This window comes from Nycticebus coucang, chromosome 3 (genome assembly GCF_027406575.1).
Source record: "Nycticebus coucang isolate mNycCou1 chromosome 3, mNycCou1.pri, whole genome shotgun sequence".
NCBI classification, from domain to species: domain Eukaryota; kingdom Metazoa; phylum Chordata; class Mammalia; order Primates; family Lorisidae; genus Nycticebus; species Nycticebus coucang.
Window position 1 is genome coordinate 133,156,855 of NC_069782.1, and position 16,602 is coordinate 133,173,456.

At 42.2% G+C, this 16,602-nt stretch overlaps 1 protein-coding gene across 4 annotated transcripts in view; it reads right to left on the reverse strand.

Annotated features, from left to right (window-relative positions):
- The window catches only part of STN1 (STN1 subunit of CST complex), a 102,656-nt gene that overhangs the window by 19,957 nt on the left and 66,097 nt on the right, over window positions 1–16,602 (reverse strand). For all 4 annotated transcript variants that reach the window (XM_053583158.1, XM_053583156.1, XM_053583155.1 and 1 more), the window contains exons 3-4: window positions 12,210–12,305; window positions 4,032–4,100 (exon numbers count right to left, since the gene is read on the reverse strand). In XM_053583158.1, coding sequence (XP_053439133.1) covers window positions 4,032–4,100; window positions 12,210–12,305 — 165 coding nt within the window. The remainder of the gene's footprint in view (window positions 1–4,031; window positions 4,101–12,209; window positions 12,306–16,602) is intronic.

Consider the following 16,602-nt stretch of genomic DNA (forward strand, 5'->3'; position numbering starts at 1 on the left):
TGATAATGAAGGATTTAGCCTTCATGACAAAATTGTCTTGTTTTGAGGGGCATGTGTCTTTCGTTAGGGATTACTAGATAAAATTGTACAAACTGGTTTCAAGTTCATTACACAATGTCAGAAAGTTTGCCAGAAAAATAAAATCAAACCTCTGTTTTTACATGATATAATAAGTAATGCATGCATACTCACAGCTCCTACACCAGCATCAGTCATTTGGTTTACCGTATTATTATAATTTTTAGAAACTGGGTCCTACTCTGTCATCTAGGCAGGAGTGCACTGGCATGATCATAGCTCACTATAACCTTGAACTCCTGGGCTCAGGCAATCCTCCCACCTCAGCCTGTCCGTAGCTAGGACTAATGGCACATACCAGCATGACTGGCCAATCTTTTAAATTTTTAAAACTTTTTTTTTTTCCAGACAGAGTCTCATTCTGTCACTCTGGATAGAGTGCCATGGCGTCACCATAGCTCAAGTGATCCTCTTGCCTCAGCCTCCCAAGTAGCTGCAACTGTAGGCACCCACCATAATATCTGATTAGTTTTTTTTCTAAATTTTAATAGAGATGGGGTCTTGATCTTACTCAAGTTGGTCTCTAACTCCTGAGCTCAAGCAATCCACCCACCTAGGCCTCCCAGAGTGCTAGGATTATAGGTGTGAGCCACTGCACCCAGTCTTAAAATTTTTCTTAGAGATAGGGTCTCGCTATGTTGCTCAGGCTGGTCTTGAACTCCTAGACTCAAGTTCTGCTTCGGCCTCTTGAATAGCTGACAGATTTTTAATACCTTAACAAATACATAATGATTCCATACATTTTATTTTGCCTTTAAACTGCAAGAGAGGCTACATTTTCATAAAAATGAACTTAACACAATTTGGATAAACATGGGATTTGTAATGTGCAGTCATTAATATTCTTTGAACACACCTACTAAACCAAGGAAAACAGCAATGTAGGGAGCACCAAGAACTTTGTGTACACATTAGCCTAGGAACCTAGGAATACCTGGGAACAATCAATATCAACACTGCTCAGCTTACTGGGTTTCTTAGAAAATACCCAAGTATTGGCTGGGGTTGGTGGCTCACACCTATAATTCTAACACTCTGAGAGGTTATAGAAGAAGGATTGCTTGAGATCAAGAGTTCAAGACCAGCCTGAGCAAGAGCGAGACCACATCTCTACATAAAATAGGCAAATCAGCTGGACATGGTGACACCATAGTCCCAACTACTCGCGAGACTGAGACAGGAGGATTCCTCGAGCCCAAGAGTTTCAGGTTGCAGTCATCAGGTGATCTACCCACCTCAGGCTCCCAGAGTACTAGGATTACAGGCATGAGTACTAGGGATTACCCCTGGCCCCAAGTACTAGTTGTTTTTTTTTTTTGTAGAGACAGAGTTTCATTTTATTGCCTTCAGTAGAGTGCCGTGGCTTCACACAGCTCACAGCAACCTCCAACTCATGGGCTTAGGCAATTCCCTTGCCTCAGCCTCCCGAATAGCTGGGACTACAGGCACCTGCCACAATGCCCAGCTATTTTTTTGTTGTTGTTGTTGCAGTTACGCTGGGGCCGGGTTTGAACCCACCATCCTCAGTACATGGGGCCGGCGTCCCACCCACTGAACCACAGGTGCTGCCCCCAAGTAATAGTTTTTAAAAGCCTATTCTGCTCTGGGAGGCTGAGGTGGGTATTATGCTTGAGCTCAGGAGTTGAGACCAGCCTGAACAAGGTTTTTACTAAAAATAGAAAAATCTAGCCAGGCTTTGTGGCAGGTGCCTATAGTCCCAGCCACTCTTGAGGCTGAGGCAGGAAAATCACTTGAGCCCAAGAGTTTGAGGTTGCTGTGAGCTATGGTACCACAGCACTCTACCCAGGGCAAGAGTGAGACTGTGTCTTAAAAAATAAAAATAGGTTCAGTGCCTGTAGCTCAGTGGTTAGGGCGCCGGACACATACACCAGAGCTGGTGGGTTCGAACCTGCCCAGGCCTGCAAAACAATGATGATCACAACAACAACAACAACAAAATAGCCCAGCATTGTGATAGGCACAGTCCCAGCTACTGGTAGGCTGAGGCAAGAGAATCGCTTTAGCCCAGAAATTTGAGGTTGCTGTGAGCTGTGATGCCACAGCATTCTACCAAGGGTGACACAGTGAGACTCTGTCTCAAAAAATAATAATAATAAATATATAAATAAAAAGCTGTTTTATCTATGGTCCTATCTTTAGGTCCTCTTCTCCTTAGGCTGAATTTTAAAAGTATTTATAAGTTTCACCGCAGAGATTATAGTTGATAATTAATGCTTCATATGGCGCCATTGAAATTATTAGACTGATGGTTGGTCTGAGGAAAAGAGACCCTGCTTTCATTTAAAGGGTGAGCCAAATTGCCAAAAGAAGCCTCAAGCTGTGTAATTTAATGAATATAATGAGATGGCTGGAGCTTGACAGAACTTAATTTTAAGAAGTCTATTCCATCATGAAAGATAAATCCCCTTTAAAATTCTAATATTAAGGGCCAGGCTTCTTATACTTTGCTCATAAGCTAAGTCCAAATGATACATTCAATGTGACATTTATGGGAGTTAATATTGTATTTTTATACTTTAACTGACTGGAACATGATTTTGACTCAAACTAAATTTTGTTTAAAAAATTAGTCTTCAATGGCCACTTTCCAATGGAATGCTTTTAAACTGAGGGCAATTAAATTAAAAGAAGAGAATGGTCTAGTTGGGAACAATTTAAAAACATCACATGTAATGCGATGAGAATCAGTTTCAGGCTCTCCCCTTCAGTTCTTACACTCTTATTGTATTTGCAAAGCAATTTCGAATTAAGGGTACCCTCTGCGATTGTTCATCTACTTATTTACTAACTGATAACTTTAAAACTCTTAGTATTAATAGTCATTTTATTGCTCAAGAAAATTGCCAAGTATAGGAGTTATATAATATTCCTGATGATGCCATTTCTTTAAAAAGAGTTAATTTTGAAAACTAAAACAATGTCTAAAACAGGTGTGCAAACCATAGCCCCCAGGCCAAAATCATCCATACTCAGTTTTTGTAAATAAAGTTTTATTGGAACACAGCTATTTCTACCTGTTTATGCATGGTCTATCGCTGCTTCTGTGTTACAACAGCCGTGTTGAATAGTTGAATAGCAGACCCATGGTCTTCAAGGTAGAAAATATTTACTATCTGGCTCTTTACAGAAAAAGTTTGCTGACCCTTCATCTAAAACAAGTATGCATATTCAAACTACACCTTCTGTGTATGTTGTGTAGTTTATAAAATAGGGATAAACAAAGTTCCTGTTTCTGTACCTTCTCCAGAGCCAAAAATGATGACCAATATTGCACAATTTTTATTAATATATGAACTTAATTTAACTTTTAAAAGTACTTAAGAGTTGTTATTATTATAAAATACATTTAAATAACTCCTATTTTGATTCAGTTACAGTATGTTCAATATACAATTTTAAAGTTCATTTTTGGTTTATATTACTTATTGGATAACTTTCAAGGAATCTTACCTCATATTCTTATCAATTTTAGAATTCTTGGTATAGTTTTGGAACATAATCAAGATTTCAGAAAACGTGGATTATGGTAGCACAGAAGTTAGTGCCGACTGTGTGAGCGGAACAGTCTTCACAATCTTTTTTGGTCCAAGTGATACATCCAGAGCAAGGGATTCAGACCTGACTTGGCAATTAGGCTAAAACATCTTGACTTAGGTAAAAAATGAGCTGCTGAAACTCCACATAACCTGTTCACCTTCTTGAAGCCTTAGGAGGAAGTAAACAGCAAAGAGATGGGGGAAGGAAGAGCAATTGGCTTCCTCATCACATCAGTCTTCAGAACAGCCAAAGCTCTGGGTACAGCTTCAGGTGGATCCGTGTAATACACCAGTGGGTAAGTGTGAAAATTTGGCCCTATAGCTGTTTTCATGAGCTACTGTGAGTAAAATCCCTCTGTCAGCTGAAAAGTAAAGGAACATGGCAAATTAAATTACCTGGTAAAGACTCGGTATTGCTCAGCTTTTTCCAGCAGACACACTTTATAACTCCAGTGCTATCGTCCACTGCAGGAGAAGCATAAAAGAGCAGAAGAGAGACATGGTCAGGGCTGATAAACGCCATCCTGAAGGATGACATTTCTCAATGGCCTGGAAGGTCAAATCCTTTATCAAACTCTCCTTCCACTTTTAGAAACAGCCCCTCACTGTTACTAGCATGAGCTGCTTGCCTGCTTAAGTCAGTGTAACAATATACAAGCCCACAAGACGTATTTAGCACCTCACCGTACCTCAAGGGTACTGATAATTCCTGTCTACCACTCTCTACTAAAAATGATACTCAGGAAGTAAAAGTGATACTCAGGAAGTAAAAGTGCAAAAATCTCAACGACTCACATACAAAATCAACCTTTCCTTCCCACCCTGAAACAAGAGAGCATCATATGGTCTGTGGTTAGAGGCAAAGCACTTCGAGCACAGCCTTCTGTCACCAGTGTGCAGACCTAACAAGACAAAGCATTCCAAACCATCTGGCCTGGGCATCTCTTTGTAGAAGAGCTTCTGCCCAGTCCTCGCCACTGCAGGGGATGTGAGGAAAGCCAAGTACATCACAGAAGGGCACAATTTTATTTTTATAATAGAAAACAATTATTCCCCAGCCACAAAAACACACTGGTCTGGTTGACTGTATTCATAATGCAAAAAAAAAAAAAAAAAAAAAGACAGCAAAAAACTAAAAACTATTCCCATTGTACCTGGATTTAAAACTACGAATTTGGAGACAGTTGCTAGGGGATAATAGGCGTTTTCTGTCTAATTTCTGACAAATTCAAAACAGAGTTTGCTAAATACGGGGTCAGTAGGCCTCATAATTTTTAAAAAATCATCAATGACACTGTTATAAAAGAACACATGATACAGAAGAAATGTAAGACAAAATATTTTATTGCTGGCTTAAATCTGCATTGAAAGAAAAAGCCAAGACTGTTTCTTACACAAAAATAAATACTAAATGGGTTTCATTTCACTAAATATAAAGTAGGTAAATGAAGAAGAAAAGATATGAACTATTAACCTTGGGCTTAGAGTTGGTGGGGAGAGACTTCTTTAAACAGAACATGAAAATCGGAATTCATTAGGATACGTTTGACTACCTAAAAACTAATATTGAATAGCAATTTTCCAAATGATAGGGTTAGTGCCTTAATATACAAAGAGTTTGTATAAATTAATGAGAAAAAAATGGCCAGGCCTGGTGACTCCATATGTAATCCTTACACTTTGGGAAGTGAGGCAGGAGGACTGCTTAACGCTGGGAGTTTGAGACCAGCCTGGGCAACAAAGCAGGATCCTGTCTCTACTAAAATAAACAAAAGAAAACACCACCACCCCCACCACAAAACAAACAAACAAAAATTAGCCAGGTGTAGCGGCATGTACTTATAGTCCCATCTACTTGGGACAAGGAGGCAGGAGGATAACCTGAGCCCAGGAATTTGAGGTTGTAGTAAGCTATGATGATGCCACTATACTCAGCCCAAGAGACAGAGCAAGACCTGTCCCAAAACAAAAAGAAAATAATACAAATAATAGTAAGGAGAAAAAGACCAAGCCCACAAGAGAAAAAGTGGTAAGGAAAAAGGACATGCACTTCATAGAAAATATAAAAATGGTCAATTAATGTCAGTATGGGCTCAGTGCCCGTAGCACAGTGGTTATGGCACAGGCCACATGCACCGAGGCTGGCAGGTTCAAGCCCGGCCCGGGTCAGCTAAACAATGACAAATGCAAGCAAAAAATAGCCAAGCGTTGTGGCAGGTGCCTGTAGTCCCAGCTATGCGGGAGGCTGAGGCAAGAGAATCACTTAAGCCCAAGAGTTTGAGGTTGCTGTGAGCTGTGATACCATAGCACTCTACCGAAGGGGACAGAGTGAGACTCTGTCTCAAAAAAAAATAAAAATAAATAAATAAAAATGAATGCCAGTATGCTAAATTCACTAGTTACCATGGAAAAAGCAAATTTAAATAATTTCTCAACTCCCAGATTGACACACATTAATAATCCGATACCTTCATATACTGTTACTGGAAGTATAAGTTGGTAAAAAATTTCTAAAGAGCAAGTTTGGAAAAATGCATCAAATAGCCGGGCGTTGTGGCGGGCACCTGTAGTCCCAGCTACTCAGAAGGCTGAGGCAAGAGAATCGCTTAAGCCCAGGAGTTGGAGGTTGCTGTGAGCTGTGTGAGGCCACTGCACTCTAGCGAGGGCCATAAAGTAAGACCCTGTCTCTACAAAAAAAAAGAAAAATGCATCAAATTTTGAAACACAGACTATAGTGGTTCACACCTATAATCTGGGAAGCTGAGGAAGAAAGATCACTTGAGGCGTGAACAAGGGTAAGACCCCCCCATTTCTACTAAATATAGAAAAAAGTAGCTGGGCATGGTGGTACATGTCTGTAGTGTCCCAGCTACTCTGGAGGCTGAGGCAGGAAGATCATTTAAGCCCAGGAATTTGAGGTTGCTGTGAGCTATGATATTACTGCACTCTTAGAGCAAGACTCTGTCTCAATAAAAAAAAATGTTTTTTTGAAATGCAAATTGGGCATAATAGTGCATGCCTGCAGTCTCAAGTGTTCAGGAGGCTGAGGCAGGAGGCTGAGCCCAGGAACTCAAGGCTATGGTGGACTCTGATCAGGCCTATAAATAACCACTGCACTCTAGTCTAGGCAACAACATAGCAAGACCCCATCTCTTAAAAAAATTTTTTTAAATGTATATATCATTTGAGTTAGCAATTACTTCCATTAATCTATCCTGAGAAAAACAGAGTACGCAGATCTGTACATCTTATATATGGCTGTTCATTGTAGAATTATTTATAATACTGTAAATTGGAAATATAGAAATGTTTATAAATGCCTTGGTGCCCATAGCACAGTGGTTATGGCACCAGCCACATGTGCTGAGGCTGGAGGGTTCAAGCCAGGCCTGGGCCTACTGAACAACAATGACAACTGCAACAAGAAAATAGCCACCATGGTGGTGGGTGCCTGTGGTCTCAGCCACTTGGGAGGCTGAGGCAAGAGAATCGCTTAAGCCCAAGAATTTGAGGTTGCTGTGAGTTGTGACGCCACTGCACTCTACTGAGGGTGACATGGTGAGACTCTGTCTCAAAAAAAAAAAAAAGAAAAGAAATGTTTCTAAATATGGAATTAGTTAATAAATTACAATGACATATTATATGAGAATATATAAAGATCTGTGTTCATTGCTATAAAAAGATATGCATGCCTCACTATAAAACAGAAATTATATATAATCATATATAATCTAATATATATAAAATATTAAACAGTATATTTTGATATAAATGTTTTTTTTCTTTTGAAACAGAATCTCACTATGTCACCCTTGGTAGAGTACTATGACATCACAGTTCGCAGCAACCTCAAACTCTTGAGCTTAAGCAATTACCTTGCCTTGGCCTCCCGAGTAGCTGGGACTACAGGCGCCCAGCACAATGCCTGGCTATTTTTTGTTGTTATTGTTGCAGTTGTCATTGTTGTTTGGCTGGCCCAGGCCGGGTTCAAACCCACCAGACTCGGTGTATATGGCTGATGTTGTAACCACTGTGCCATGGGCGCCAAGCTGATAGAAATGATTTTAAGACATTAAATGCTAATAGTTTCTGTGAAGGAACTCTATATTCAACGTATACACTAACTATAAGCCTAACTTCAAAAACTTTAAGAGAAAGAAATATGTAGAAAAGTATTAAGGAAATAAGGCATTTCTATACTTCTTCAATTAGCAATACACTGGGAATATTAGGAAGAATGTTCACCTAAACATTGATATTGTTTTTGCCTGATTTATAGTTTCACATGACTTTAATGTACTTCATAAAAATTTTCTCTAGTTTAAATTTTTTCTTTTATAATAAGTATCTTTTTAAGAAGCAAAAAAATTCACTAAGTACCTTTTTTTTGAGACAGAGTTTCACTGTGTCACCCATGGTAATATGCTGTGGTGTCACAGCTCACGGCAACCTCAAAGTCCCAGGCTCAAGTGATCCTCTTGGTTCTCTCTCCTAAGTAGTTAGAACTACAGGCATCTGCCACAATGCCCAGCTATTTTTTTTTTTTTTGGTTTTTTAGAGACAGGGTCTCGCTCTGGCTCAGCCTGGTCTCAAACTCCTGAGCTCAGATGATTCACCTACCTCAGCCTCCCAAAGTGCTAGGATTACAGGTGAGGCACTGTGCCTGGTGCTAAGGACATTTTGAGTTTAAAAACGTATGAGGCATACTGCTTCCCTGGCCAGTTAAAAACCTTGATTTATAATAGAAAGTTAAAAAAGTTAGCATATGAACACGTGTTCTAGAAAATGTGAAGTCATTCTGTAGCCTCCCAAGTTGGTGTTCTGCTTACTCTGGGTACTGCCACCAACTCCCCTGACTTCCCTGGGTTGAGCTCGCCCAGCACTCCCCAGGCTGTGGCTCCCTGAGAGCTGGCCTCTGGAATGCCCCGGAAGAGAAGCATCCTTACAGGGCCGCACAACATCCTCCCAGGCTGGGCAGCACCCCTTGAGCCACTGGCCTTTTGTTTCAGCCCTGGGATGAGTCAATGTGAGCAGGAAGCACCCCCAGCAGACCTGTGATGAGTCAGGGGAAGCAGGACCCAGGGCAGGAGGGAGTGGCCACCTAGAAGGTCTGCAAAGGCCAAGCTGGGCTGAGGCCAACAGGGAGAGAGGCAGTCTCCCCAAGAAGCAAAGTGGCAAAAACATTTCTCCTCCCCATTACTCCAACAGTCAGATGCTTTTCATTTTCTCCTCACCCACACACGTGTCAGGCTCTCAAGACACCCAATGAGAAAAGCTTACTGACAGAAGAGTTAAACTTACTGCCTTAATCTTTTCATAATTAGAACAGGGTTAAGTGAAGCCTCCTTAGGTCACACACCTAATATCTGGCCTGGTTCTAGGGCCAGGACTAAAGTCCTCGAACAACCTCACTTACTTGATCTAAACAACAAGAACCTAAAATCAGACTCAGCTAATTTTATTTTATTTTATTTTATTTTGGGGGGTGAGAAAGAAGGAGGTGAGAAAAATCAAACTGAGTTATACAGGACTACAGAGTACACTGGTGTCAGTAAACAGTACATCGGACCCCTAGAGCTCCATCAGTTAAACCCTGAGCAAAGTACTGAGTCTTAGTTCTTTCATCTACAAAGTGGAAATAATGTCTTTCCTTTCTATTTTGGATGATTATGGGGAGAATAACATGAAATTATGCACATAAAAGTGCTTTGTAAACTGAAAGACATTATTATTTCATCTTTGATGTTCAGAGAAGAATCACTTTATTATAGTACAGACAATGTACTTGCCCACAGCTGGGTACGCTGTAGAAACATAGCAAATGTTTGTTGAGTTGTCTGGAGAAAAACTGGACCAATATCTTTGGATAAATAAAGCAGAGACTCAGTATGGAAATGCCTGACAAGACGATCTATTTCAGAGTTAAAAAAAATATGCTAGGAAAAAGCAGAAGGCAGGAGAAATCTCATCTCTCATGTGTTACATCATAAGCACAAGACAATCATCTTCAAGAAAATGAACACACATTGAGGAAAGGCAATGCTGTTGTATCTATAAATTATCAATCATGTGGGGACTGCCAATGAAATGTTCTTGGTCACAAAGTTCAACTGCTTTTCTATCTTTCCCCAAATAGAGTAAGAATATAAATCCAGGACACCACCACAAAAAGTGACAAGATCAATTCCATCCAGCAAAGGTGTGGAATTCAAAGTTAAGCTTCCCACAAAATATCCAAGTTGCAGCTCAGCACCTGTAGCTCAGCGGTTAGGGCACTGGCCACATACAACGGGGCTGGTGGACTCGAACCTGGCCAGGGCCTGCTAAACAACAATAACAACTACAACAACAAAAATAGCCGGGCATTGTGCTGGGTACCTGTAGTCCCAGGTACTTGGGAGGCTGAGGCAAGAAAATTGCTTAAGCCCAAGAGTTTGAGGTTGCTGTGAGCTGTGATGCCACAGCCCTCTACTAAGGGTGACATAGTGAGACTGTCTCAAAAAAAAAAAAAAAAATCCAAGTTGGCCCAGCATGGTGGCTGATGTCCGTAATCCTAGTACTTTGGGAGGCCAAGGAGGTAGGATCCAGACCACCCTGAGCAAGAGTGAGACCCTGTCTCTACTAAAAATAGAAAAATTAGCCAAGTGCATTGTGGCAGACACCTATAGCCCCAGCTATTCAGGAGAATGGAGAAAGATCACTTGAACCCAGGAGTTTGAAGTTGCTGTGAGCCAGGCTGACACCATGGCACTCTACCCTGGGCAAAAGAGTTAGATTCTGTCTCAAAACAAACAAACAAACAAACACCAAAACCTTATATATCTATATCTCCAGCTTGTCCTCTTAATTACAGAGAATTTTAGAGTTGCCCAAGGCAATGTATCAAAATCCTTACAGTCGGCCTGGCGCCTGTAGCACAGTGGTTATGGCACTGGGTACTGGTCACATGCACCGGTCACCAGTCACATGCACTGAGGCTGGCGGGTTCGAACCCAGCCCAGGCCAGCTAAAACAACAATGACAAATGCAAACAAAAAATAGCTGGGCATTGTGGCAGGCTCCTGTAGTCCCAGCTACTTGGGAGGCTGAGGCAAGAGAATCACTTAAGCCCAAAACTTTGAAGTTGCTGTGAGCTGTGATGTCACAGCACACTACTGAGGGCAACATAGTAAGACTCTGTCTCAAAAAAAAAAAAATGCTTACAGTCAACTTGAAGAAGAAAATACAGTGTCCAAAATGCAGAAATCCTTTAGTTTCTAACATCAGGAAGGGAGAGGAATTTTCTGATAATGGATTCTTATCCCTTTGAGTATCAAAAGTCTTTTTAAAAAATGTTCTGGATATAAATCTTTTAAAATTATTTTTATATCTCCTTGTCTTGTTAAAGAGTCTACTTTAGCTTAATCTGGTCTTTAAATTTTATTTTATTTTTGAATTTTTCAAATTACTACCTGTTTTTTTTGCAATAGATTTAGAGGGTACAAGTGTCTTCCATTATATGGATGAATTGTATAATGCTAAAGTAAGGGCGTTTAGTATAGCCAGCACCAGAACAGTGTACACTGTATCAGAAAGGTAGATTTTAATCCCTTACTCCCATCCCATCTTCCCCTGTCCTAGTTTTCACTGTCCATTACATTGCTTTATTGGTATTTTCTTTTTAAAGCCATCTATATAACCATGTATTACCACCCATTTTATTTACAGCTATACCTTTATCTGTCCTGTCCATTGATGACTCTAGACTGCTATATTTTGTAACAATTCTCTGCCTCTTAACTCCCAAATTCATCAACCTTTCAAAACAGCTGGGGACCCTCATGTAGCCTATGGACTTGTCACTGGTCCCCCACCCTTTTTAAAAAATGTTTGAGATAGAGTCTTGTCTGTCGTCCTGGGTGGAACACAGTGGTGTCACTTTGAATACAGCAAACTCCTGCGCTCAAGCAATCCTCCTGCTTTAGCCTCCTGAGTAGCTGGGACTACAGGCTCCCACCACCACCTGCAGCTAATTTTTCTATTTTTGGCAGAGATCTTTTTTTTTTTTTTTTGTAGAGACAGAGTCTTACTTTATGGCCCTCGGTAGAGTGCAGTGGCCTCACACAGCTCACAGCAACCTCCAACTCCTGGGCTTAAGCGATTCTCTTGCCTCAGCCTCCCAAGCAGCTGGGACTACAGGTGCCCACCACAACGCCCGGCCATTTTTTGGTTGCAGTTTGGCCGGGGCCGGGTTTGAACCCGCCACCCTCGGTATATGGGGCCGGCGCCTTACCAACTGAGCCATAGGCGCCACCCTTTTGGCAGAGATCTTACCCTTGCTGAGACTGCTCATGTACTTTTGACCTCAAGGGATCCTCCCACTTCAGCCTCCCAGGGTGCTAGGACTATAGGTATGAGCCACTTCACCAGCCTATTGGATCATTTGACACTTTGTCCATGGCTGGGGCTCCATCAAGGAAAGATCATGGACTACGTGAGAGTCCCCAGCTATTTGGAAAGGGGAGGCTTAAAGTCCAGTTTTCAGCCAAGTGGGACCTTCTATACAAACTCCATTTCAGACACAATTATTCTTACCTCCGTAACTGTAGAAAGCATCTTTTTCTCTTACTTCGATGACAGTTCCTAAGATATCTACCTGTTTTATTGGATGCCCGTTGTATAAAAATACACCTAAAATGAAACACACACAAAAAAAAGTCTATACATGATGTATGATGACATTTCCTGCTTCACTTAATGTTAACTCGGGGTGGGAGGTTGTAAAAAAATCAGTAGCATGCTGTTTGCTAAAATTTCAGACTTCAAAATCAGCCCTTAACAAATTGCAAGCCCCAACATATTCAGATTCCTTTTCTCAAAGATCTTAAGTAGAAATCTTGGCTCTAAAGAAGCTTGTACTAATACAAAAAAGAGAAAACCTGTGTTCCCCAACTAGATTTCATTAATTTGCTCTCCACTTGTGAAAATGAAATGTACCTCCATGTAGAATGCTTACAAGGGCCCTGAAAAGAGTCATTCTATGATGGGCCCAAACACAGGACTGTATTTTGAGCAACTAGAAAAAGGAAAGAGAAAGGAAACCATGAGAAAGGTTTCTTTGGCTTTTTTTAATAAATCCTTTTCTAAGAAACCAGTCATCATTTCTTTGAACTGGCAATAGCACTTTTTTCAAAGGATGGTAAGTAGGTTACAAAACACACTCTTTGGGGCCAGCAGATTACAACTCAAAAACTTCTCCTTTTAAGACTCTATTTTCAAAACCTAGGTGACAGATGCCAGCAGACAAGTTCCTGCCAGAAGAGAAACCTGAGAGGGGGAACACACACACCCAGAGGCCTTTTTCTGGCTTGGGGACTGGACTCAGGCAGAGGGACTCCTGGGGGCAGTAAGTCCTTGACTGTCCCCTCTGCAACCCCAACCCCACCCTGATATCCTTACCTGAGCTCCCTGTTTCAGCCTAAGCTGCTTGTACTGTGTTCCTGTCACCTGTAACTCAAGAGTCTTTGACTAACATCCTTTCTAGCCCCCTGTCTCTCCCCATGATGGCTGAATTCTTTTTTTTGATTTGAGACAGAGTCTCACTTTGTCACCCTCAGTAGAGTGCGGTGGCATCTAAGCTCACAGCAACGCTTTTTTCACAAGATGGCGCCGAAAGCGAAGAAGGAAGCTCCTGCCCCTCCCAAAGCCAAAGCCAAAGCCAAAGCAAAGGCATTGAAGGCCAAGAAGGCAGTGCTAAAAGGCATCCACAGCCACAAAAAAAGAAGATCTGTACATCCGGTGGCCAAAGACTCTGAGACTCAGGAGGCAGCCCAAATATCTTCAGAAGAGCGCCCCCAGGAGAAACAAGCTTGACCACTATGCCATCATCAAGTTCCCCCTGACCACTGAGTTTGCCATGAAGAAGAGAGAAGACAACAACACACTTGTGTTCATTGTGGATATCAAAGCCAACAAGCACCAGATCAAACAGGCTTTGAAGAAGCTTTATGACATTGATGTGGCCAAGGTCGACACCCTGATCAGGCCTGATGGTGAGAAGAAGGCATATGTCTGACTGGCTCCTGATTATGATGCTTTGGATGTTGCCAACAAAATTGGGATCATCTAAACCAAGTCCAGCTGGCCAATTCTAAATATATAACTTTTCACCATAAAAAAAAAAAAAAAAAAACTCACAGCAACCTCAAACTCTTGGGCTCAAGCAATTCTACTGCCTCAGCCTCCCATATAGCTGGGACTACAGGCGCCCGCCACAAAGCCTGGCTATTTTCAGAGACGGGGTTCTCACTCTTGCTCAGGCTGGTCTGAAACCTGTGAGTTCAGGCAAGCCACCTGCCTCAGCCTCCCAGAGTGCTAGGATTATAGCCACCTCACCCGGCCCATGATGGCTGAATTCTTTACTTTCAGCAACAGGTTATAACTTTTACAATGGTGATTTTGGTTTTAAATAAATACATGAATTGTAAATTTAATCACTTCAGGCATTTGGCCACCTCTTCCCCTTACCACCAAGCCTGATCAGAGCCTCCATTCTCCCCATACACCAGGCGGGGGCAGGGGGCCTAAACCCCAGTGCCCCTCAGAACCCCCAGACTAGCCTCTGTGGGTAGTTCTGTTTCCCTTGTAGACAAAGAAACTGGGAAACAGTCACTTAAAGCAGTCTCCAAAGTACAGATAAGGAGGCTTAGTTGTCCAGAGACAGTTGGAGAATGAGATGTGGCTACCAGAAACAAAAGGCAGCAAATGTGGTCAAAGGCAAGACCCTCTCCCTCCCTGGAGACACACTTCTAAAGATGTCTTGGTGACTGGAAATGGCAGGGTCACGGGTAACACAACACAGTCGCTGTGTTACCCCAAAAGATAGGTGCCCCATCCGGGAACACTTGGATTGAATGGGGACAAAGTGGTTCCTCAGAAACTCCATGAAGTTTTAGACCTGGCAAGGTCCAGTGAATTTTTCCTGAGTTCTCACAATTGAAATCAAGACCCTTCAGTCCTCTACCCTGGCTGCCTGCATTGACCAAATACACTGGCTGCAGGGGGCCTGCAAAGGAGGGAGATCTCTGTGACACGTGTAAGCAAGGTCATGCTTTCTTGTGGCAGAAGCAAACTTTGAATCAAGAGAATGAGCCTCCCCCAAGATGCCCTCTGCTGAAGTGCACCCCCACAGTGCCCTACCCAGCTCGCTGGCAGAGCATGGTGAGGCTCGGCACTGCTTTGGTCCTCTAGGTTTGCTGCCACAGGGCCAGGTGGCCTGAGCTCCAGGCTGTTCCGGGACTGCAATCAGCTTTTTTTGTTTCCCCAAGTGCACTACATAGATAAGGTCACTTTCTGTTTGTGCACTGAGAAGAGTGAAGTTAGAGAATGTTTTTAGAGCCTGGCGGGCCTCTCCCCTCCACCCAAGTGACAGTCTGCCATGGCTGCCTGCTTGTCTGCATTAGAGACAGAACCCTCCACAGTGTCAGTATGACCCACAGTGCACTGCAGAGCCATTTGGACCCCTGCAGGGCCTGATGCCTGCCACCCAAACATCTTTCCAGCCAGGCCTAAAGCAGCAGGTGTGCTGCTGGTGATATCTGAAAGTCCAGGACTCCCTGGATCTCCATGGGAGGTCCTGCTATGTACCACTGTGGTAGTTGGAACAAAAAACAGTCGACCAACTTCAAGATGGGGAAAAGAGATAGACCAGAGGTATTCCGCCTGGGCTGAACTCTATGGAAAAGGCAGTGAGAAGACTGGACAAATGGCACAAACCAATGACATCCTCCAGTCACCTGTGATGGAGGCCAGTCCTCTGATGCTACAAACTCTGTATTTGCTAACACTTAATAAAAACTCGAACAGGCCTTCACTTGAGTACAAGTAGACTTTCTCTGAAAAGGACAGTGAAGTGAGTCTTGTAAACTTTCATCTCACACGCTGACAAGGACAGGCAGGGATGCACTTGAAGATGCAACAAAATCCTTCCAACCCCAAGTGACTGATGCAAGCAGCATCTTAAGATCATCACAGAACAGCAGAGAACAAGTTCAGAAGAAAATAACATATGGTTTGAATAAAAAAAAAAAAAAAAAACTCAGAGAAAAATCAATCAAAGAAGAAATATGCTGCTTAGAAATACAGAGGAAACCTCTCGAAGTGTACAGAAACGTGACCTCATGTATCGGATGTACAGCGTTTACAAGAAGATAACATGGAAAAAAGGATGAGAATAGAACCACTTTCTTCTATCAGAGTGAGATCCCCTCCTATGAGAAGAGAGCTAAAGAAAGTAGGATGGCAACTCTACCAAATGAGAGAACGCTCAAAGAGCTAAGAAAATGATCGCAACAGACAAATTCCGGACATACAGAGCTCGTGTTCCAGTCTTTCCCAAGGGGCCCTTTTCTTCCTGTGGTTCCACATGCAACCCAGAGGCCAACAGAATCAGAGGATCCCCTGGACCATCAGGTCCCCAAGGAGGAGGACCAACCTGTGATGGCTCAGGGATCCAGGGTCACAGGCACGCTGATTCAGCTTTCAAGCAGCCGACCCTGAACGTCTACAACTACCTCTAGACAGCTGCCTGATTTCTCTTTTACAAAGTAATTTTGATCTCTTTTTACACTAACTGTTATTTAATCAATATCATAATAATTGCTCATATATAAGCTTGATTGCATTAAAATGTCTACTATTTTTCAAATATATATTTAATATAATTCTTATAAATATGTTATTTCCACTTCATTGTGCCCACTACAATGATGGGTGTAAGTATTATAAGCTGATTTTTTTGTTTTTGCCACCTTTGGTAGAGTGCCATGACATCATAGCTCATAGCAACCTCAAATTCTTAGGCTCAAGTGACCCTCTTGCCTCAGCCTCCTGAGTAGCTGGGACTACAGGTGCCCACCACAATGCCCTGCTATTTTTAGACATGGGTCTGGCTCTTTCTCAGGCTGGTCTAAAACTCCTGAGCTCAAGC